The sequence below is a fragment of the Mustela nivalis genome (assembly GCF_964662115.1).
Source record: "Mustela nivalis genome assembly, chromosome: 6".
Lineage (NCBI taxonomy): Eukaryota > Metazoa > Chordata > Mammalia > Carnivora > Mustelidae > Mustela > Mustela nivalis.
In genome coordinates this window covers 71,828,883-71,848,998 of record NC_139025.1, presented here as the reverse complement: position 1 = coordinate 71,848,998, position 20,116 = coordinate 71,828,883, and the positions used below count along the sequence as shown (strand labels likewise).

At 45.1% G+C, this 20,116-nt stretch overlaps 3 protein-coding genes across 10 annotated transcripts; all 3 read right to left on the bottom strand.

Moving 5' to 3' along the window:
• Positions 1 to 655: 655 nt before the first annotated feature.
• CHMP4A (charged multivesicular body protein 4A) lies at positions 656 to 4,955 on the bottom strand. 7 transcript variants are annotated; one of them, XR_014312768.1, is made up of 6 exons: positions 4,529 to 4,945; positions 2,756 to 2,905; positions 2,488 to 2,669; positions 1,946 to 2,060; positions 1,401 to 1,536; positions 656 to 972 (listed from the first exon to the last, which is right to left on the bottom strand). XR_014312768.1 is itself a non-coding variant. In XM_082734533.1 (6 exons), the coding sequence occupies exons 1-6, from the start codon at positions 4,929 to 4,931 to the stop codon at positions 914 to 916; spliced, it is 801 nt and encodes a 266-aa protein (XP_082590659.1). In that variant the 5' UTR covers positions 4,932 to 4,955; the 3' UTR covers positions 656 to 913. The 7 variants fall into 7 exon arrangements, 6 of the variants coding, with proteins under 6 accessions (XP_082590659.1, XP_082590656.1, XP_082590657.1 ...); XM_082734533.1 differs by having other exon boundaries at positions 2,492 to 2,669; positions 4,769 to 4,955; XM_082734530.1 differs by having other exon boundaries at positions 2,492 to 2,669; positions 4,529 to 4,939.
• A 370-nt stretch (positions 4,956 to 5,325) lies between these two features.
• Positions 5,326 to 6,816, bottom strand: MDP1 (magnesium dependent phosphatase 1). Of its 2 annotated transcripts, none has more exons than XM_082734563.1 (6): positions 6,623 to 6,816; positions 6,452 to 6,512; positions 6,269 to 6,379; positions 5,870 to 5,977; positions 5,693 to 5,778; positions 5,326 to 5,524 (listed from the first exon to the last, which is right to left on the bottom strand). In XM_082734563.1, exons 1-6 carry the CDS (start codon positions 6,657 to 6,659, stop codon positions 5,433 to 5,435), a joined length of 495 nt encoding a protein of 164 aa, XP_082590689.1. In that variant the 5' UTR covers positions 6,660 to 6,816; the 3' UTR covers positions 5,326 to 5,432. The 2 variants fall into 2 exon arrangements, with proteins under 2 accessions (XP_082590689.1, XP_082590690.1); XM_082734564.1 differs by having other exon boundaries at positions 5,683 to 5,778; positions 6,623 to 6,791.
• Positions 6,817 to 8,040: 1,224 nt separating this feature from the next.
• NEDD8 (NEDD8 ubiquitin like modifier) lies at positions 8,041 to 20,091 on the bottom strand. The gene is made up of 4 exons (XM_082734565.1): positions 19,727 to 20,091; positions 9,226 to 9,273; positions 8,978 to 9,060; positions 8,041 to 8,404 (listed from the first exon to the last, which is right to left on the bottom strand). Exons 1-4 carry the CDS (start codon positions 19,742 to 19,744, stop codon positions 8,308 to 8,310), a joined length of 246 nt encoding a protein of 81 aa, XP_082590691.1. The 5' UTR covers positions 19,745 to 20,091; the 3' UTR covers positions 8,041 to 8,307.
• Positions 20,092 to 20,116: the final 25 nt, after the last annotated feature.

The window sequence follows — 20,116 nt, the reverse complement described above, 5'->3', positions numbered from 1 at the left end:
GGCACCTGAGTGGTGCAGTTGGTTGAGCGTCCCATGCTTGGTTTCTGCTTGGGTCATGATCTCAGGGTTGTGGGATTGAGCCCTGCATCAGGCTGTGCTCAGTAGGGATTCGGCTTGGGGTTCTCTCTATCCTCCTCCCTCTGCCCCTCCTGCTTATGTACACATGCTCTCTCTAAATAAATCAATTTTAAACAACAAAAGACACCAAAATGACAGTTCGAACCAAGCCTACTAATCATGGATTGTGAATAAAAGAAAGCTACTTCCTTCTTTAACCCTGTATTCTCCCTCCCTGTCCTTGAAAATGGACTTTGCAAAAGGAAAATGAGTAGTAAATCGTGGGGCTGTCTTGGCAGAGGCATGACTGGGGTTAGCAATGGCAGAAGACTCAGACAGCTCTGCATGGTTCTAGGATATATAATCCCTTTGCTTAACCTCAGCAAGCACTAAGCCAAGCACCTCTAGGACAGACCAACTTGAAAGATAACAGCACCTACCTAGAACAGGAGGTCAAGATATCATCAACTCCCATTTGTTCCCTGTTCCAATACTTCATTATTCCCCTCATTACTCCCATTGTGATTCGCTGCTTGACACAAAGCTCCAAAGGCCAGGGAAGAGTTTCAGGTGTAGACAAGGCAGTGTAAGCACTGTGTTTCCATTGGCCCGATTTTATTGCAAACAAGGGCACCGTAAGTGCAATCACAGAGAAGGGAGCCTGGGGGCTCCTCTTTCACCATGGTCTTTTTTCAGAGTTGAGCCAGGGAGGCGAGGGCGACAACCCCTTTTCACAAGGTCAAACTATCATCCTCAGCAGGACTTCCCCAAAAGGCTTTGTTCCTTTAGCTTAGCACTTGGCACTTAAGGAAGAGGGACCAATAAGGCAGCACCGGGAAAACAAGCCCATAACTCATCAGGATACCCACTCAGCCAACTGCTTTAGGGCTTCTTCATCTTCATCTGCTTCAGGAGCTTTGGGGAAAGGACACCCAGAAAAGAAAGAAGTGTTAGGGCTGTAGCAACTTCCAACAATCCCCTGCTAGAATGCTGAGTCTGCTGAATTTTGTCTCCCCAGCAAAGAACCTAAAGGTATGGTCCTCCTGCTTGGTGAGCTGCTGCTAATTCCCCAAGCACCCCCATATTAATTAGGAGAATATGCTGCTCTCTCCCAGTACCTGCAGCCTTATACCAGGGTACCCAGCTTGCCAAGTGAGGCTCAAGTGGGACTTTAGTCTTTATTCCTGCTCAATTAGGTGCCCTTATGCAGTCAACAACCTGTGCAACTGTAGTAGCAGTCCTCTCTGCCTGGTTCCTTTGAAGCAGTATATAAGAGGAATAATCTTTCCCCATATCTATCCCACCTCCTCAAGTCCTTAAGACAATAGAATAGCCCTGAGTACCTGGCCCTGCAGGCAGATGTATAGAGGGTACACTGGGCAGTTCGATGGGGGGTTCTTCCTCCTTGTCACCCACAGTTAATAAGTCCCGGGCCAATTCCTCCTGCTCCAGCTCCTCTAGCTCCTCCAACAGTTCATCCTGGATATGGAACAACAAAACTGTTCAACCTAAAGAAATGAGGGGGAGCCTAGGTAGCACAGTTGGTTAAGCATGTGACTCTTGATTTTAGATTGGGTTGGATCTCAGGGCCCTGATCTCAGGGTTGTGAGATCGAGCCCCATGTCAGGCTCCAAGCTCAGCACTGAGTCTACTTTGGACTCTCTCCTACTCCCTCTGCCCCACCCCTACCACGATCTCCTGCTTTCTCTAATTAAAAAAAAAAAAAAAAAAGAAAAAAAAGATGAAGAAAGGGAACTCATACTTCCAAAAACATACCACTTTTGGAGTCCCTCTTCTCCCGCAAACTTGCCCCATGATTCTCTCGGGCCTTCCTTCTGGCTGGTCTCTTGCTTTCTCCCATATTTCCTGATCCCTTACTCCCAATCACCTCATCCACAACATCTCCAAAGCCCACAGGCTGAGAAATGGCATCTGAGATCTGCTGGGCCACCTCCTGTTGTTCTGTGATGTCAGCCATCAGTTCATCCACCTTGTCAATGTCCCTAAGAACAAGATATACAGCCAAGAAATCAGGCAACAACCCTCCTAACCCTCCTGTCTTGCCTGAATGAAGACCCCCACCCCACCACCTCCTGTGGCCTGAGGCTGATAAACCCATGGCCATCAGGTAGAAGATATGGGAAATTGTACAGAGACAAGGCTGGCTTGAGGATTGACAAGAAGCCACAGTGGGGAGGACAGGCTGTACTCCCTTCTCTGAAGGGTCTTCAAAACTTAGAAAAATCATCTTTCCTCCCTATAATGATTTAGCCAGCAAGGAAACCTTACAGGAAGCAAGGAGACTGACAAAGATCTCGCTGTCCTAGACATCTGTACCATAAATTCCCATTCTGAGAGGTTTTAAGATTCAAAGTACAATACAAGCGACTTTCCCCAGTGCCTGGGCCCCCTGCTGCCCTCCCCCCGTACCCACATGTCCTGGTAGGCCTTCTTCATGCCTTGGGCAGCGAGCTCCATGGTACGAACCACTTCTGCATTGGTGGTGGCATTTTCAATGGCCTCACGCTGAAACTCCAGGGTGGATAATGTTCCATCGGTTTGTGCCAGCTGTTGTTCCAATCTTTTCTTCCTCCGCAAAGCCTGTAGGGCGGCTGATGTGGCACACACCCTGAACATCAGAGCCGGAAGCCCCTGATTCCCACCTGGGCCCACCCTGTTGGCCCCTCTCCCCCATTACCTCTCTTGTTCTTGATCCCATGCTTCTTGGCCATCTGTAGCTCCTGTTGAATCCTCTGCTCCAGAAACTCCTGTTTCTTGATCAGTATCTTCTCTGTGTCCTTCAGTTTCTGTATTGCCTCTTCGGGGGTTGGCCCCTTCTCTTTCTTCCCTGGAGTCCCAACCAAGCCGGCCCATATTGTGTGAAGGGAAAAAATCAGCCACCAGTCACCAAGTGCAGAGTGTGCTATGCACTCAAAGGCGGTCCCGTCAATCCCTAAATGATTCTCTACAATGAATGTACTATCTTCAGTTTACAAATATGAAAAGAGGCACAAAAATGTTAAAGTGGTTTTGTATGTTTAAAATCACAACTACTGGGGTGCCTGGGTGACTCAGTGGGTTAAAGCCTCTGCCTTTAGCTCAGGTCATGATCCCAGGGTCCTGGGATTGAGCCCCGATCAGGCTCTCTGCTCAGCAGGGGGCCTGCTTCCTCCTCTCTCTCTGCCTAGTTCTCTGCCTACTTGTGCTCTCTGCCTGTCAAATAAATCAATAAAATCTTAAAAAAAAAAATAAAATCACAACTACTAAGAATGGAGAAAGAATTGAAATGTGGCTTCCGAATCCAATATTTGCTGGCTATTCCAAGCTGCCTTTCAAGTCATTTCCAAGACTTTTTGTTGTTGTTGTTGTTAAATAATAAATTTTCTTTTTTGGAGCCGGTTTAGGTTTACACTGGGAGGTAGAGTTCCCACCCACTCCCTGCCCTCACACACGCACAGCTGTCCCATTATCACATCCCCACCAGAGTTTGGTCACTTTTTATAATCACTGTTCCACTTGCTGTCCTAGGAAATGCCCAAGGTCCTGATTCCACAGGATCAAACTGAATGAAGTACAGGGGCTAGAGAAAAAAAAAAGTCTGGTCTCAATTTTCCCCTCCATCTTCTGCAGTTCTAAGAGTTATTCTAAAAAAAAGAAAAGAGAAAAAAAAAAAAGATGGCCCTTGCCTGCTTAAAATCCTTCCAGACTCTACTGCCTACAGGATAAAATCCAAAACGTTAATGAGACATACAAGGCCATTCCTAATCTGGCCTTTGTTTACCTCTCCAACCTCACTTCCTTTTACTTTCCTCTTTTTTAGCCTGAAGTCCTACTTCAGGCTGATACTCTCAGGCTGATTTGGTTTCCACCCCCCACCGACAGAGTGACTCTTGTCCCCCTTCCCCATTTCAGCCTGAGGCACTTGATGTCCTGAAGAAAGTGGCAGCTGGGTGGAGAGATAAGGCTCAAGTCTACTGAGGGGAAGTCTCCTTCCGCTCAGGATTCTCCCCAGGTTAGCGTAAGGAACACACACACACACACACACACACACACACACACACACACGAGCGCGCGCGCGCGCGCACGCACACACACACACACACACACACACACACTCACTCTCTCTCTCTCTCACGGCAGCCAGAACTCCTTTCTCCTAAACACACCATACTTCTCCCTGCCTGTTTCGCACACAGTGCCATCTTACTGGAGTCCCTCAGTTCTCCACCTGGCATACTTCTCGCCTTCTGGATCACAACCCCAGCGCTGCTTCTGTGCTTCCCCGGATAAGTGGGAACATCTCCTTCAGGGAGTAGCTACACCGCACTGTGTATGTCCGTTTCTGCTTGTCTTCCCCCACCACGTAGGAGCTTTAAGTAGGCAATCTTTCTTCACCACCTCAGATCCCCTCGGCCAGCACAGAAGCACCAGTGTTTTGGAAAGGGCTGGACGACAACAGGCGGAAACTCACCGCCGCAGCCTGAAGGGCGGGGAAGCCCCCACCCCCGCTCACGCTCGGGGCCGGCCCCCCTCTCTTCTTTCCCGGGTGGGGGAAGGCAGGCAGCCGGAGCCAGGCTCCCGGACAAGGCGGAGCCTCCTGGCACGTGCATCGCTGGGCAGCGGATAGTGTTTTCCGGACAGCCCGGGGCCTCCGCCTTCCCCCCAGCCCCCTTGGCCAGAACCTTCCGCCTACCCGCTCGCCCGCACTCACCCCTCCCGAAGAGTCGGCTGAGACCACTCATCGCCACCCTCGCCTCTCCCGCCTCCGCCCCACGGCGTCCTGCGACTTCCGCCTTTGCTCGGGGAGGGTGCAGCCTCAGCGCTCCGAGGCCCGCCTGGGCCAATCGCTCCTTGGGGCACCCCGGCGACATCATCAACTGGAGCCGACGAGGCCTCTTCTACCACGTGACCCGAGCCACAGCGGCGCCCCTCCCCACACCCCTTTAGCGCCACTTAAAGCCGCCGCTTCGCTTGGGGCTATTAAAAAGGCCGCCGCACCCCCACCCCAAAATACAGTATTTGTTTTCATGGGAGTGTGCAGGGTCGTGCACCACACTGCTTGGCGTCAGTGGAAGAGTTCTCCAGGCCCTTGACAGTACTCAGCAAGCGGGATGCGGCGAGCACAAAGCGGGCACAGTCGGGGGCGCCATAGATTTCTCCGGCCCAACCTGATGAAGTCTAACGCCACGCCCTCCGCTTCTTGGCCCCCCGCATAGCCGAGGCCGGCTACTCCGCTAGGCAAACAGAAACAAGCCGGAAGATCTCTTCTATCACACACAAACATACTTTAATAATTTACAAATACATCTGGAAATGCCTTCCCGATTTCCTTTCCGTTTTATGCCTCCAGTGAGGCTCAGCCGCAGGACTGGACCTCAGGGTCCAGCTTGGGCCTTTGCAAATGTCTCTAGTCCTTCAGTTAGGGTTTGAAGACACATTCCATTCTGGACAAGAATGCAGGTAACTCCTAAGAAGAAAAGAAGCCACATTTCATCAAGCCTGTTTTTCCTCTCATCTTTTTTGGATGTCACCCAAATACTGTCACGCAAACTACCCATCCCACACACACCTACCTAACCCCTCATTGGAACCCTTTCTCCTCGTTCCCCAAATCGCTAATCTCACCACTCAGTACCCAGTTTGCTGACGTCTATGATATTCCGCTTCTCATCATCAAAAAAGATCATCTGGGAGAAAACCACTCCAGTCTTCTGCTGCAACCTGTGCAAGGAGGGACAGGGTAGGACCCCGCTGGCTTCTTAGCTCCTTCAGCCTCTCTGGGCTCCCTCCTGCTCCCCTCATCTCCACCTACCTTTCAAAGTGGGTGACCTTGCTGCCGGGATAGATTTCCCGATGAACAAAGTATCTGTCAAGGTCAAAGAGCTCCAGAAGCTGCTTGGCCCCTTCGATCTCCCCGGTCCTGCAGTAGGGTGTCATAGATGGGATCCGGGGAGCCAGAGCGGCAAGCCAAGTTATATTTAACCAGGGAGAAGTCAACTTGCTATTTTTCCAGGACAGGTAGGCATCCTAGGTCCTCATTCAACTCTCTGGCCTTCCCGTCAGACACAGGCGGCGCGGAGCCAATGTTTATTAAAAGCACGGTAAAGGGTACAATTACAAAGCAATGCAAATGAATGCAAATCCGCACCGCCGAAGGTTTTCTAGCCCAGGGGTGCCGCGAGCCGTCTCCCACCTGCGTCCCTCTCCTTACCGTGAAGCGGCCGCCACGGGCACGCCAAGGTCCTGCAACTGTCGCAGGACATCGGGCACCTCTGGGTACAGTCGGACCGCCTGGCCCCGCCGATCCCGGACGGCCCCGTCACTGCGGGGCGAGAGCACGCTCAGCTGCGGCCTGGGGCCCAGCCCGGCGCCGGCCTCCCCAGCGCCGCCTCACCTGCTCCTGTGGAACGGGGGGTCTACGTGCGTGTCCACCCAGAACGGCCAGAGCGTGTAATCTGCGGGAGGACGCACGGAGAGCTCAAGCTCCGAGCGCGCGCGCCTCGGGGGCCGCCGCCGGGGTTTGGAGGAGAGCGGCCTGCGAACCTCCCCAGTCCCGTCCCCTCACCCAGATCGAAGACCGCCAGCTTCGGGAGCCGCTCCATGGTGGGCGCCAGCAGGCTGCGCGCACCGAGGCTAGGCGAGCCTTATCTTCGCGGCGGCTCAGGAAGCAGCTCCGCCTGCCTTACAGAAACCTCAACTACAGCGTCGCCGCGCCGGGCCGGGCTGTCGGCTGGAGACTGCGCAAGAGCGCCTTCTGATGGTGCGGCGGGAGGACTGCAGTAAAGTGCCCACGCTACAGCTGGGGTGGGGGCACCTCGGCGGTCCAGCTGCTACAAGGCACCTTCTTCCCTTGCTCCTCCGCTCCGCCCAGCCTGGCCGGAGTCGGCTACACTAGAGAAGCCAGAGAAGGGAGCCCTTTCGTCTGGCACCTCTCTCTCTCATTTTATCTTATCAGTTGAGACGTAAGTGACCCATAGCTTGTCACTCCTCACACAGCCTTTCTCCAAATCTGCTTCTCTCTGTAAATACAGAACCCAGAGCCCCGTGCAGCATTTTAGCCACAATGTAGTGTCAGTAAAGCCCTTAAGGTCTTTCTTGAACCAGGCCCAAACGTCCGGCAGGGCTACAACGGCAGAGAATTCACTGTCCTTATTTCTGCCACCCACATCAGTAGTATACTGGTTAGAGTGTAACTAACCAGTTACACTGGGAGGAACTGATTTGCCACTTGAGGCCAATTTAAAGCTACCAGCATGAAGGGCACCTGGGTGGCTAGGTGGGTTAAGCTGCTGCCTTCCGCTCGGGTCATGATCTCAGGGTCCTGGGATGGAGCCCTACATCGGGCGCTCTGCTCAGCAGGGAGCCTGCTTCCCTCTCTCTCTCTGCCTGCCTCTCTGTCTATTTGTGATCTCTGTCAAATAAATAAATAAAATCTTAAAAAAAAAAAAAAAGGGGCGCCTGGGTGGCTCAGTGGGTTAAATAAAGCCTCTGCCTTCTGCTCAGGTCATGATCCCAGGGTCCTGGGATCGAGTCCCGCATCGGGCTCTCTGCTCAGCAGGGAGCCTGCTTCCTACTCTCTCTCTGCCTGCCTCTCTGCCTACTTGTGATCTCTGTCAAATAAATAAATAAAATCTTTTAAAAAAAGAAAGAAAGAAAGAAAGAAAGAAAGAAAGAAAGAAAGAAAAGAAAAGAAAAGAAAAGAAAAGAAAGAAAAGAAAAGAAAGGAAAGGAAAAGAAAAGAAAAAAGAAAAGAAAAGCTACCAGCATGAAATCACTTATGGGGTTGGGAAGAGATGCCAATTATTAGATCTCCTGAGCTGGTAAGAACTGGCTCCACGCCACCCAGAGTAGACTTTCCTAGAGTCTCATAATCCCCCACCCCAAAGGCACATTCCCTCCCATTGCCCTACTTCTTCAGAGATATAAATGAGTGTGTACTGGGTCCATTTCAATTTCAGTCACATTTGTGCAATACAAGAAAAATTCCAGGAGGTCAGGAAATATTTTATTGACAACTAGGGACATGGCCATAAGAGAGGGAAGCACACAGGACTGCAAACAAAAACCCAATAGCCAGCAAGGGCCCTTTGGGCCAGGAACCCTGCATCCTGGGGTCCTCACGGTCTCCCACCAAACAAGACTGGGCATCCAGGAGAAGGGGCAGTGGCTCTGGTGTCCCACAGAGTGAGAGGATATATGATGTCTCATTTCGAGAGACAGGGTGAGGAGGTAAAATGGAGGGAGGGTCCATCACTGCCTAAGATCACCTCCTCCTCTCAGAGCCAACACCAGATGGAGGACTGAACCACCTAGGATCTTGTAATCAGCTGCTGTCTTTTCATCATTCCTGCAAGAAAAGAAGGCAAAAAAAAGTGGGGAGGGGCGCTTAGAAACACCATCTAGAACAGGATTCATACACTGGGTTTCTTAAGTCTTTTTCCTGATCTATGAGCTCAGATGAGAAAAAAAATTTACATCTTTATTTTTACTAACCCTTAACCAAAATTTGATTATTTTGATTGCTTTGATTATTTTATTTTGAACACAAGCAAAAAAACCCAAAGTGGTATTAGTGACATGTATAACTGGTTAAGAAAAGAAATTGGATATTTTCATACCATATTACAACTGTTTGCAAGTATTTTGAAAATAGGTAAAAATTAATGGTAATTAAACCCATTAGATCTTAACATATTAATAAACCACATATATCACAAATGTTTTTAATATTTTGAGAACTGTATCTCAATATAGTTTCTTTTGTAAATCTATGTATTTTATGTCTGCAAAAATCTTATTCTGAGAAGGAATTCACAGGCTTCACCAAATCACCAAAGGATCTGAGAATCCTCCACCAGTATTTGCTCCCTCAACCTCACGTAAGATTGTTACACCTCGTGAGTATCCATGTCAAACTCACATCTGTTTTCCACTGTAGATGAGCCGCTGCTGCTGTGGGGGGATTCCCTCTTTCTCCTCCACACGCTCCTTGATTCGCTCCACCTTTAAGGGTACAAGTAGTCAGGGACTGCTAAGGGGTAGAACCATGGAAGCGGAAAGAACAAGAGCTATGCAGATAGCATGAAAGCAAAAAGGACTAAGTTCATCAGCATATCCAAACGAATGTGCATATAGGGAGACAGGCATTAAGTACTGGCCATACATTACCTTGTCTGTAGGTTCAATGTCAATTTCAATCTCCTTTCCCGTCAGGGTCTGAAACAGGAAAGGGTTTCATAAGTCCTGCAGCCTAATATACAATTTGTCTTTTAGGTAAAGCTCCCTGTCCTGGTCTCTGGGGATCTACAACTTCCAAGAGCAGCTCATTCTCAACAAAGCTGCTCTGAAGAATCAGAGGGCTTTGACCCAAACCTGTATTTATCAAACACTTTAAGGCTGTAGACAGCTTTGACAGGGCAAGATGCTATGAGCCACTTGACCCTCTTAATCCTACAGGTTATATTACCCCCGATCTTCTACCCTATCCCATCAGAAACCATGAGAATAGTGTCATTCCTTTGGAGAGACTGCAACAGAGATGTCCTAAGGAAAGCATGCCTTTCAATCAGGATGCCCTGGTTTCCTGTATCAAAGCTAGAAACTAACATTCATATAATTCAAAGAATTCTCAAGGACACCAGAGAACACCTCTGACCAGCTTTAAAAAAAAAAAAAGAAAAGAAAAAAAAGATTTTATTTATTTGAGAGAGCGAGCACATACGAGCAGGGGGTGGGGTAGAGAGAGGGACAAGCAGACTCCCCGTTGAGTGGGGAACCCGATGCAGGGCTTGATCTCAGGACCCTGAGATCATGACTTGAGCCTAAGTCAGACGCGTAACTGACTAAGCCACCCAGGTTCCCCCAACTTGTTAAGTAACACTAAAATTGAACATTCTATTTTCCTCTTTCTCCAGACTTCTAAGTACTAAAGTGCAGCTCTAATCTTCTTTACTTCTTCCATAGGCTAAGGGCTGCTGATAATACATACAATAATTACACTGATTGTACATTTACACATGTTGCACTTCATCTAATCTAATCTCCCATTCATCCTTGCTCTTAAAGCTCTATCTGCATCAGTCTACAGTAATCCAGACCACAAACACACCAAGCGCAATCTGACTTAAGGGCACTTCTTGGAGTCTCCTGCTTCCCTTCTTGCCATACCCTTCCCTACTCTTTCCCAAATGTTCAAGGACTCTTTAAAATTGATGACTGGGGCGCCTGGGTGGCTCAGTGGGTTAAGCCACTGCCTTCCGCTCAGGTCATGATCTCAGGGTCCTGGGATCGAGTCCCACATCGGGCTCTCTGCTCAGCAGGGAGCCTGCTTCTTCCTCTCTCTCTGCCTCTCTGCCTACTTGTGATCTCTGTCTGTCAAATAAATAAAATAAAATCTTTAAAAAAATAAAAAATAAAAAAATAAAATTGATGACTGGTTCCCCAGCACACTTTAATACCTCTTGCTAGTTACTTAAGTGTTAAACTCTCTAATTTACACTCCAACCTCCTAAAAGGCAGAAATTCACCTTCCTAATCTAAGCACAAAGCACAGTTTGACATGTAAGGAGTCAATGAGTATTTGTGAAAGGGCCAAATACACCAATGAGCATGTCATGATCATAGCCAGCATTTAACGAACACTTTCCGACAGTCAGAAACTTCACTAAGCATCAATACCTTTAATCCTTCTAAGTATTCATGAGATATTATACTATTACCATCACCATTTTATAGAAGAGGAAAATGGGGCTTGGATAGGTTAAAAAGCATGCTGATGAAGTCAAAGGGAGAGTGTGGACCCAAACACAGACTCTCTGACCCCAGACCCCGAGCCTCTAAAAAGAAAAGCTCTGTACTCAGTACTGCCTGATTCTCAGTGGTCTGGTATTGGGACCTGATGTATGTATGCTCCTGTGATAGGTTCACAAAATAACATGTTTTCTACTTATGGGATTCACATACCCAACATGATGACAGTACTTAGGACCTAATTTCTCAACCATGAGAATCAATTCAGTACTAAGAATATTTTTAAAAATGCAAGAGTAATAAGAGACTCTTAATGTCACAAAACAAACTGAGGGTGGCCGGGGGTCAGGGGGTTCATGAGAGGGTGGTTGGGTTATGGACATTAGGAAGGGTGTGTGCTATGGTGAGTGCTGTGAAGTGTGTAAGCCTGACGATTCACAGACCTGTACCCCTGGGGCTAAAAATACATTAAATGTTTATTTAAAAAAAATTTTTTAATAGAGAGTTTAATAGAGAATTTTATAAATTTTTTTATAGAGAGTTTAATTTTAATTGTTTATAAAATTAAAAATTTTTTAAAAATGCAAGAGTAACTCCTTTAGATTTAACTGTTTGGGCACAAAAGAATAAATTACAACAGTGCTTCTCAAGATTCTACCCTAATCCAAGCTGGTGTGTGTGGAAATTTATGGTAAAATGGGAAAAATAATGACAACAGTAAGATTTTCATAAAGCTAAGAAATATATTTAGGGGTGCCTGGGTGGCTCAGTCAGTTAAACTTCTGACTCCTGATTTCAGCTCAGGTCATGCTCTCAGGGTCATGAGGTCGAGGCCCAAGTCAGGCTCTGCACTCAGCTGTCTGCTTGAAATTCTCTCTCCTTAAAACAAAGAATTAAAACTTTTTAAAAATTAATAAATAAAAATGGTTTTATTTTTTAATTATTTACTTATGTTTTAAGATTATGTTTATTTATTTGGCAGAGAAAGAGAAAGCAAAGCAGGAACAGAAGCAGTGGGAGTGGGAGAGGGACAAGCAGGCTTCCTGCCGAGCAGGGAGCCCGACATGGGGCTCGATCCCAGGACCCTGGGATCATGACCTGAGCCGAAGGCAGACACTTATCAACTGAACACCCACGCGCCCCAAATAAAATTTTTTTAAAAATGTCCTTTTATTAAATAATAGAAACAGTATGTGGTGGGGTTTTTTTTAAAGCCCTTTCCTAACAAAATGAAAAGTTTGCAATTCTGTGTCATCCATAAATTATTTCACTTTATTGCTCTTGATACTTTAAATGCAAAGATTCTCCAAGCAGATAATCTACTTCTAGATGAACTAGAAAGAAGGAAAAACTTGAAACTTGAGTACATATCCTAAGAGGAACATGATTACTAAATAGCACAGTTTTACTATAAAACACTAGGAAGAGTGCCTATTAATGCCTATTAATAAGGAAACTATTGAATTATGGTTACATCCACAGGATGATATATTTATTACACAGCAGTTTATACACTAACATGGAAAGATCTAAAGAATGTACAATTAGGTATCATTTTCCATATGTAGATACATACACACACACACACACACACGGAAGGATTAACAGTAATTATCTTTGAAAAGAGTAGGACTGACTGAGGGGAGGGTTTATCAAGGGGAACTCTTTATCTGCACTATTAAAATTTCTAGTAAAAGTATACTCCATCACATAAATACTAATAAACAAATATCCATTCTGGTTTAGAAAATATTTTAAAGAGTAAAAAGGACACTAAGAGGGGCTCCTCGGTGGCTCAGATGGTTAAATGTCTGCCTTGGCTCAGGTCCAGGGTCCTGGGATTGAGCTCTGCTTCCATTGGGCTCCCTGCTCAGCGGGGAGTCTGCTGCTTCTTCTCCCTCTGCTCTTCCTCCTGCTCATGATCTCTCTCTCTCTCTCAAATAAATAATATCTTCAAAACAAAACAAAATCCTAAGAGGACTGTTCTCCCAAGGGTAAGATGCTTAGACATAATGACATTAAAAACAAAAAATAGTGATTTGTAAAATTTTAAAAACTCTAGGACAGTAGAAGTCTATGAATATATCCAGAGAACAATCTGGCAAAGTGGTGTCCCAGTAACAACACTTCTGGGAAGATAATCATGAATATGTTAAAAAATATCTATGACAATGGTCATTATAGTCTTTTGGTACTGAAAAATTACAAACAACAAACAACTGGGGGTTAAATTATGCCACAAACACAGAGGAAAAACTACAGTCCTCAAAGAATGTGTGGAATAAGGGTACAATTCCAGTTTTGTTAAAACACACACACACACACACACACACACACACACACACACACACAAAACAAATACTGTATTATTTATAGGCTTTCAAAAAAGTCTGGAAGGATATATTCATGAATGTTTTTATCTTGAGTTGTGAAATTATGGATGCTTTTAATTATATCATTTGTGCATTTCTGTATTTTTCATTTTTTTTAATACCATGGATACACTGTAATGAGAAAAACATTATTTGTAAAACAATGTTCTTGATGGGAGTATAAGGAAATGATTCTGTAAAGCTGCACTGTCCAACAGAGATATAAACATAATGCAAACTACATACACAATTTTAAATATACCAGCAATCACATTTTTTAAAGGTAAAATTAAGGGTGCCTGGGTGGTTCAGTGGGTTAAGCCTCTGTCTTTCGCTCAGGTCATGATCTCAGGGTCCTGGGATCGAGTCCCACATCGGGCTCTCTGCTCGGCAGGGAGCCTGCTTCCTCCTCTCTCTCATTCTCTCTCTGCCTGCCTCTCTGCTTACTTGTCATCTCTCTCTGCCAAATAAATAAATAAAATCTTTAAAAAATAAAAATAAAAAATAAAAATAAAGGTAAATTAATTTTAACATTCTTAAACCCAATATGTTAAAATATTATCAATTCAATGTATAATCAATATAAAAAGTAATATATTTTACATTCTTTTGTTCTAACTAAATGTTCAAAGTCCTGTTTCATACTTAGAGCACATCTCAATTCAGATGGTAAATTTTCATCTGAAATACTTGATCTGTACTTAAATTTCATAATTTACAGTTAAAAAAGTAGATTTACATACCTAACTTATTCCAAGCATACTTAAAAGTTTTCCACTGACTGAATAAAGTCTCAGGCTTTATATTTAAGGTAAGTAAAATTAAGGCTGCCTAGGTGGATCAGTCATTGGGCATCTGCCTCTGGCTTGGGTCATGATCCCAGTGTCCTGGGATCAAGCCCCACATCGGGCTCCCTGCACAGCCAAGGAGCCTGCTTCTCCCTCTCCCTCTCCCACTCCCCCTGCTTGTGTTCCCTCTCTCACTGTGTCTCTGTCAAATAAATATATAAAAACTTAAAAGAAATACATATATGTATACATATATATACATAAAATTAAATACAAATAACATAGGTAATGATTAACTTCTAATTCCTCAGTCTCACTAGCCACATGTCAAGTGCTCAAAGCCCATGTGGCTAATAGTTACTGTTCAAGCATTCCAGCTAATATATGAAGCAACGATAAAATTAGATATCCCTGTTTTATTGCCTCCAATGAAACAACAGATAGAGGCAATGAATTAAAAAAAAAAAAAAGCAAAAAAAGCTGTTAGAATTACATGCCATACCATCACCTATGTATTATTCTCACAAAAACACATACAAAAGACTATTCAAGCCTCTAGATCTTACTACCAATCGACAGGAAATACTGAGGAAAGGGGAATATATTAAAAGTCAACATGGGGAGCAGCTCCTGGGTGGCTTGGTCCATTGAGCTTCTGACTCCCCATTTCAGCTCGGGTGGTTCTCTGGGTCATGAGATTGAGCCCAACATAGGCTCTCTGCTTAGCAGGGAGTCTGCCTGAGATTGCTCTCTTTCCCTCTGCCATTCCCACCACTTGCAAGTGCTCTAAAATAAATAAATAAATATTTTTTTAAAAAACCAAAACAAAAAAGTCAACACGGGGAAAAAGTCAGCAAAATCCAAACCGGGAGACTCCATCGCACAAACAACCTACTTTATTCAAAACGAAGTGGGAGAAAAGGGGGAAGTATAGTTTTTTGTTTTTCAAAGACTTTATTTATTTGACAGACAGAGATCACAAGTAGGCAGAGAGGAGGAGGAAGCAGGCTCCCTGAGGAGCAGAGAGCCTGATGCGGGGCTCGATCCCAGGACCCTGGGAATCATGACCTGAGCCAAAGGTAGAGGCTTTAACCCACTGAGCCACCCAGGCACCCCAAGGGGGAAGTATAGATTTTTTTTAAAATTTTTATGTATTTATTTGACAGACAGAGATCACAAGGAGGCAGAGAGGCAGGCAGAGAGAGAGGAGGGAAACAGGCTTTCCGCGGAGCAGAGAGCCCGATGTGGGGCTCGATCCCAGGACCCTGGGATCATGACCTGAGCCGAAGGCAGAGGCTTCAACCCACTGAGTCACCCAGGCGCCCCGGGAAGTATAGATTTTTGAAAGACACTTAGAATCCCTATCAACCAACTTCAACATATAGCTCTTAGCTGGACTCGCATTCAAACTGTACAAAACAAATGAGAGGATGGGATACATTTGATGATAATGAGAAATCACTGTTAATTTTTTAGGTATGATAACTATTCTTACATTAGAAAAATAACAACCCTTTTTTACAGACAGATACTGAAATACATACAAATAACATATGCTATCCTATTTGGGATTTGCTTCTTAAAACATCAGGTAAGGAGAGTTGGTGAATATAATTAAGATTGGCCATGAGAAAAAAAAAAAAGACTGGCCATGAGATGATAGGTTTTGAAGCTGGATATAAGGTGCATTATATCCTTCCCTCCCCTGCTAAATATGTTTGAAAGTGTCCATAATTAAAATTCAAAGTGAACAATTTTAAAAGATATTCTTTTTTTTTTTTTTTAAAGATTTTATTTATTTATTTGACAGAAATCACAAGTAGATGGAGAGGCAGGCAGAGAGAGAGAGGGAAGCAGGCTCCCTGCCGAGCAGAGAGCCCGATGTGGGACTCGATCCCAGGACCCTGAGATCATGACCTGAGCCGAAAGCAGCGGCTTAACCCACTGAGCCACCCAGGCACCCTAAAAGATATTTTTGATACTGTGTTTCTTCCCCAAATCTGGTCATTGTGACCTGGGAATACATCCAATGCTGTTTAGCAAGTCAATGATGAACCTAAGCTGAACATACTGCTTTAGCTACCGGAGGGATATAAAAGAAATTAAGTGTTCCAGCCCTTGTAAAAAATCTTTTCAACTGAAGATTTACAACCAAGAACAATGAGACATACAATTAATAGAACAAACCAATATAAAGGGAAATGCCATATGGAATATTACTATCCAAACACAAGGTATGATGACAAAGTGCTATGGTGGGTGAGAATCAATCAATTTAAACTTGAATGAAATTAACATTTCACACACAGTATAATAGCTAAAATAAAAATGATGGACATAACTACAAGTTAACTAGGGTACAGAGCAGCTGGAATGCTTATTCATTGCAAGTGGGAATATAAAATGGCACAACCCCTTACAAAACTGTTTGGCAGTTTCTTTTAAACTTACATATATTTACCACATGACCCAGTAATTCCATTAATAGGTATTTATTGAAAGGAAATGGAAACCTATATCTACAAAAAGCCTTGTATAGGGTGCCTGGGTGCCTCAGTTGGTTAAGTGTCTGCCTTTGGCTCAGGTCATGATCTCAGGGTCCTGGGATCGAGCTCATTCTGGGTTCCCTGCTCAGCAGGGAGCCTGCTTCTCCCTCTATCTCTGCCACTCTCTCTGCTCATTCTCTCTCTCAAATAAATTAAATCTTAAAAAAAAAAAAAAAAAAAAAAAAAAAAAGATTTCTGTAAGTGTTCATAGAAGCCTTCTTCAAAATAGCCAGAAACTGGGTAACAACCCAAACGTCCATCAATAGGAGAATGAACCAACAAATTGTGATACAGTCATCCAATGTAATCATATACAGTAATGGGAACTACACAGACGACAATAAACACAATTCTGTGTGAAAGAAATCAGACACAAAATTATATATTCTGTAACTCCATTTATATGAAATTTGAAAACAAAAAAAACTAACTTAGGTAATTTTCACATGATGGGGATGAAAATGTTCTAGATCTTGATGCTGGATGTGGGGTCAGGGAGTATTATGATGAAAAAGAAATTTAAAGAACACTTTGATGTAAGCTTTGATTTTTTGTATGCCATGTCTCAAGCTTAGACACTTTAAGCTTAGACTCTAAATGTTAGGGGGGGTACATGGTAGGAAAACCTGTTTGGAGGTATTATAGAGAAATAAAGATATCAGTGAATGAGACCCTACACCAGAAAAAGGGTAATGGGAATGGAAAGAAAATCAAGCAAAAAAGAAGTTATCAAAGGAAAAATCAGGTTCAAAAGTGAACAATGACTCTAAAGAACTGGGTTCCAGATACCAGGTAGATTGATATGAGATGAATACTGGGAAGATGGCCTAACGCAGAAAATGATGTATTTAATTTTAGAAAGACAGAAATAAGGCATCAAAAGAAGATTTAAATCAGGAGAGATTTTGTTGTACAGGACTGCAGAAAGATATGGAAAAAGTCAGCTACATGGAGATTACAGCTGAAGAATTCACAAACCCTGATAATAAAACCTATCATTTGTATAGTAACAGAAGAAGAGCTAACTAATTGCTTTCCCATGTAGTTAGCATGATAAAACAATGCAACCTACAAAAGAGGAAAAGATGAAGGACATAGAAACCTGTATGCGGAGGCACAAAGGAAATTGTTTCAGTAAAGGAGACTGACAAATTTAGAGAAATACCGAACGAAAATGGATTCAAAAAGACAAAATCTAGAACCTTGCTAGTCAGTGCAGTCCCCAGACAAGCAGCATAAGCATCACCTAGGAGCACGTTAGAAATTCAGAATCTCAGGTCTTAACCCAGACTCACGGAATTACAATCTACGTAACAAGATCCCCAGGTGATTCTTAGCCCTTTCAAATTGAGAAGCCCAACCACAACACAGTATTTATAAACTTATTTTTTATTTATTTTTTTAAGATTTTATTTATTTATTTGATAGAGAGAGAGACAGTGAGAGAAGGAACAGGAGCAAGGGGAGTGGGAGAGGCAGAAGCAGGCTTCCCGCCGACCAGGAAGCCTGATGCGGGGCTCGATCCAAGCACCTTGGGATTACCAGCCAAGCGGAAGGCAGTCACTTAACAACTGAGCCACCCAGGCACCCCAACACAGTTATCTTTTTAAACTGCAGGTCTCAACCCATCAGTGGGTTATGAAATCGACTTAGAACAGAACTAGAAATACCAGAGCATATCACACATGGTAAGTTTTCGTTTTCGTTTTTATGGGACATGAGGTAAAATTTTTTTAGCGTAGGGTGAGGGTTTTTTTGTTGTTGTTTGTTTTTTTTAAGTTCACAAAACCCAGCACACCTGGAAGGCTCAGTCAGTTAAGCATCTGCCTTTGGGTTAGGCCATGATGTCAGGGTCCCGGGATGGAGCCCCAAGTCCACAAGGAGCTCCTGCTCCACAAGAAGCCTGCTTCTCCCTCTGCCCGTACCCCTGCTTGTGCTCTCTCTCTCAAGTAAAATCTTTTTTTTAAACAATAAGTTTATAAAATCCTGAACACAAGTACAGTAAAAACCTTTTTTTTGACTAAGAGAATGTGAGAATCCATATCCAAAAGCATTCCAGGGTTTCTCAGACATCTTGGTGTGAATATACCAAGATTCACACCAAGAAATAGATATGTACTAATAACACATACATGTGTTTAATACATATAAAGTGAAAACAAAAATTTCGTGAAACAATACCCTGATATTTCTACTTTCTTTCTTTTGTTGTTGCTTGTGACCCATTCAATTGATTTTACATTAGTGACTCTTTTAGTCACTACTCAAAAGTTTGAAGACCCATGATTTTTAACACACTCTTTGGCCTCAAACCTCAGCTAGGAAGTGGTTTGAAAAGATTGAAGAGGTGAAGAATGGCTGCTAAGCACGGTAAACACATTGATGAAATAACAGCAGACTACTCAGCTGTAAAAGGACCAAACGGATGTTGCACTCCGTCAATTTTTAGTCTCTGTCTCCCTGTCCGAAGGTAGAAAAGAAGCAACAGCAGATAGGACTAATGAGGGTTGGGAACTGGTGAAGAACCACGGGAGATGGAGATGAAGAAACGCTGCTAGTACCAAGAACCAGGCACGGACAACCAACCTGCCTCAGCCAAGGAAGTGAGGCTGGTCCAGGAGGCCCGGCTCAGAAAGGCAGACGCTGACTGAACACACTCCCAGCTTTGGTTCCTGAAGGCCGGCTGAGATACCGCACATTGGCGACAACCAGCAAAGGCTTACAGTCTAGCTCCTGAGAGGCCCCCGGTTCCCCAGGCTAACGTTTTTGTGCTGTGCTTGCTTGGAAGCAACTGCATTAGGGGCTGGGAGAAGCAGGTAAGGAGGGTAATGCAGAATGGTGATTACAGTTTATTCCAAGAATCCGAGAAAGGGAGCCAAGCTGCTGCTTGGCCTTCTCTATGACCGCGGGGGTTCGAGTACACCTAGACCCCGGACAAAGGCGACCTCCTTCTGGGTCATGGCACAGTCCTGGCAGAGAGAGCAAGACCCGCAGAAGCCCCGGGGTTGTCAGGCCGGGCCAATCCCCAGCCCTCAATGCCCCCTTGGGGTGGGGGTGGGGGGCCCTACTTCCCATCACCCCTCGCGCGGAGCCCTGAGGCTGTCAGCACCCTCCAGGCTCGGGAAAGGCGTGGTTTTCCTTCCCCGCTTCTCCCGCAAGGCACAGCGGCCAGCCCAGTACCACAGCGTCTTGGCAAAGCTGGAGGTGTTCCCACCTTCACTTTAATTAGCATCTTCTTCCCAGTTTGGAGCTGCACACAGATACTTTGCTGCTTCTACCGCTGCGGTCGCCGCTGCCGCTCCCCAGCAATCTGCTTGCGGGAGTCACTTCTGCTTCCGGGTCACTGCCTGGCTCCACCCCTCTCTCCCCCCCTCCCCTTTCCACCGGGTTCCCGAAAGGCTCAGGAGTGCTCCCGCGTTTCGTTTTGGTGGCGTCGTAAATAAAAAGAAGGCGGAGGTTTAGTTACAGCAGAGATGACGCCTCCGCGATTCTTAGAGTTTCTGGTAAGCCGGGGCTTGCGAAGCGGGGTCGGAACGAACTACTTCTCCCATCATGCCAGGGGAGAGGCCCGCGCGTTCCACCCTGGGAGTCGTAGGCTTCCGCC

Excerpts from the sequence above, each read along its gene's own strand:
- CHMP4A (XM_082734530.1), bottom strand. The coding sequence starts at position 4,931 with ATGATGTCGCCGGGGTGCCCCAAGGAGCGATTGGCCCAGGCGGGCCTC. Across the intron at positions 2,670-2,755 it reads TGGGATCAAGAACAAGAGAG|CCGCCCTACAGGCTTTGCGG; the intron begins GTAATGGGGGAG and ends GTGCCACATCAG. Across the intron at positions 1,537-1,945 it reads TTGGAGATGTTGTGGATGAG|GATGAACTGTTGGAGGAGCT; the intron begins GTGATTGGGAGT and ends TTCCATATCCAG.
- MDP1 (XM_082734563.1), bottom strand. The coding sequence starts at position 6,659 with ATGGAGCGGCTCCCGAAGCTGGCGGTCTTCGATCTGG. Across the intron at positions 5,978-6,268 it reads CCCGTGGCGGCCGCTTCACG|GACCGGGGAGATCGAAGGGG; the intron begins GTAAGGAGAGGG and ends ACCCTACTGCAG. Across the intron at positions 5,779-5,869 it reads AAGGTCACCCACTTTGAAAG|GTTGCAGCAGAAGACTGGAG; the intron begins GTAGGTGGAGAT and ends CTCCTTGCACAG.
- NEDD8 (XM_082734565.1), bottom strand. Across the intron at positions 9,061-9,225 it reads ACATTGAACCTACAGACAAG|GTGGAGCGAATCAAGGAGCG; the intron begins GTAATGTATGGC and ends GTACCCTTAAAG. Across the intron at positions 8,405-8,977 it reads ATCTACAGTGGAAAACAGAT|GAATGATGAAAAGACAGCAG; the intron begins GTGAGTTTGACA and ends CTTTTCTTGCAG.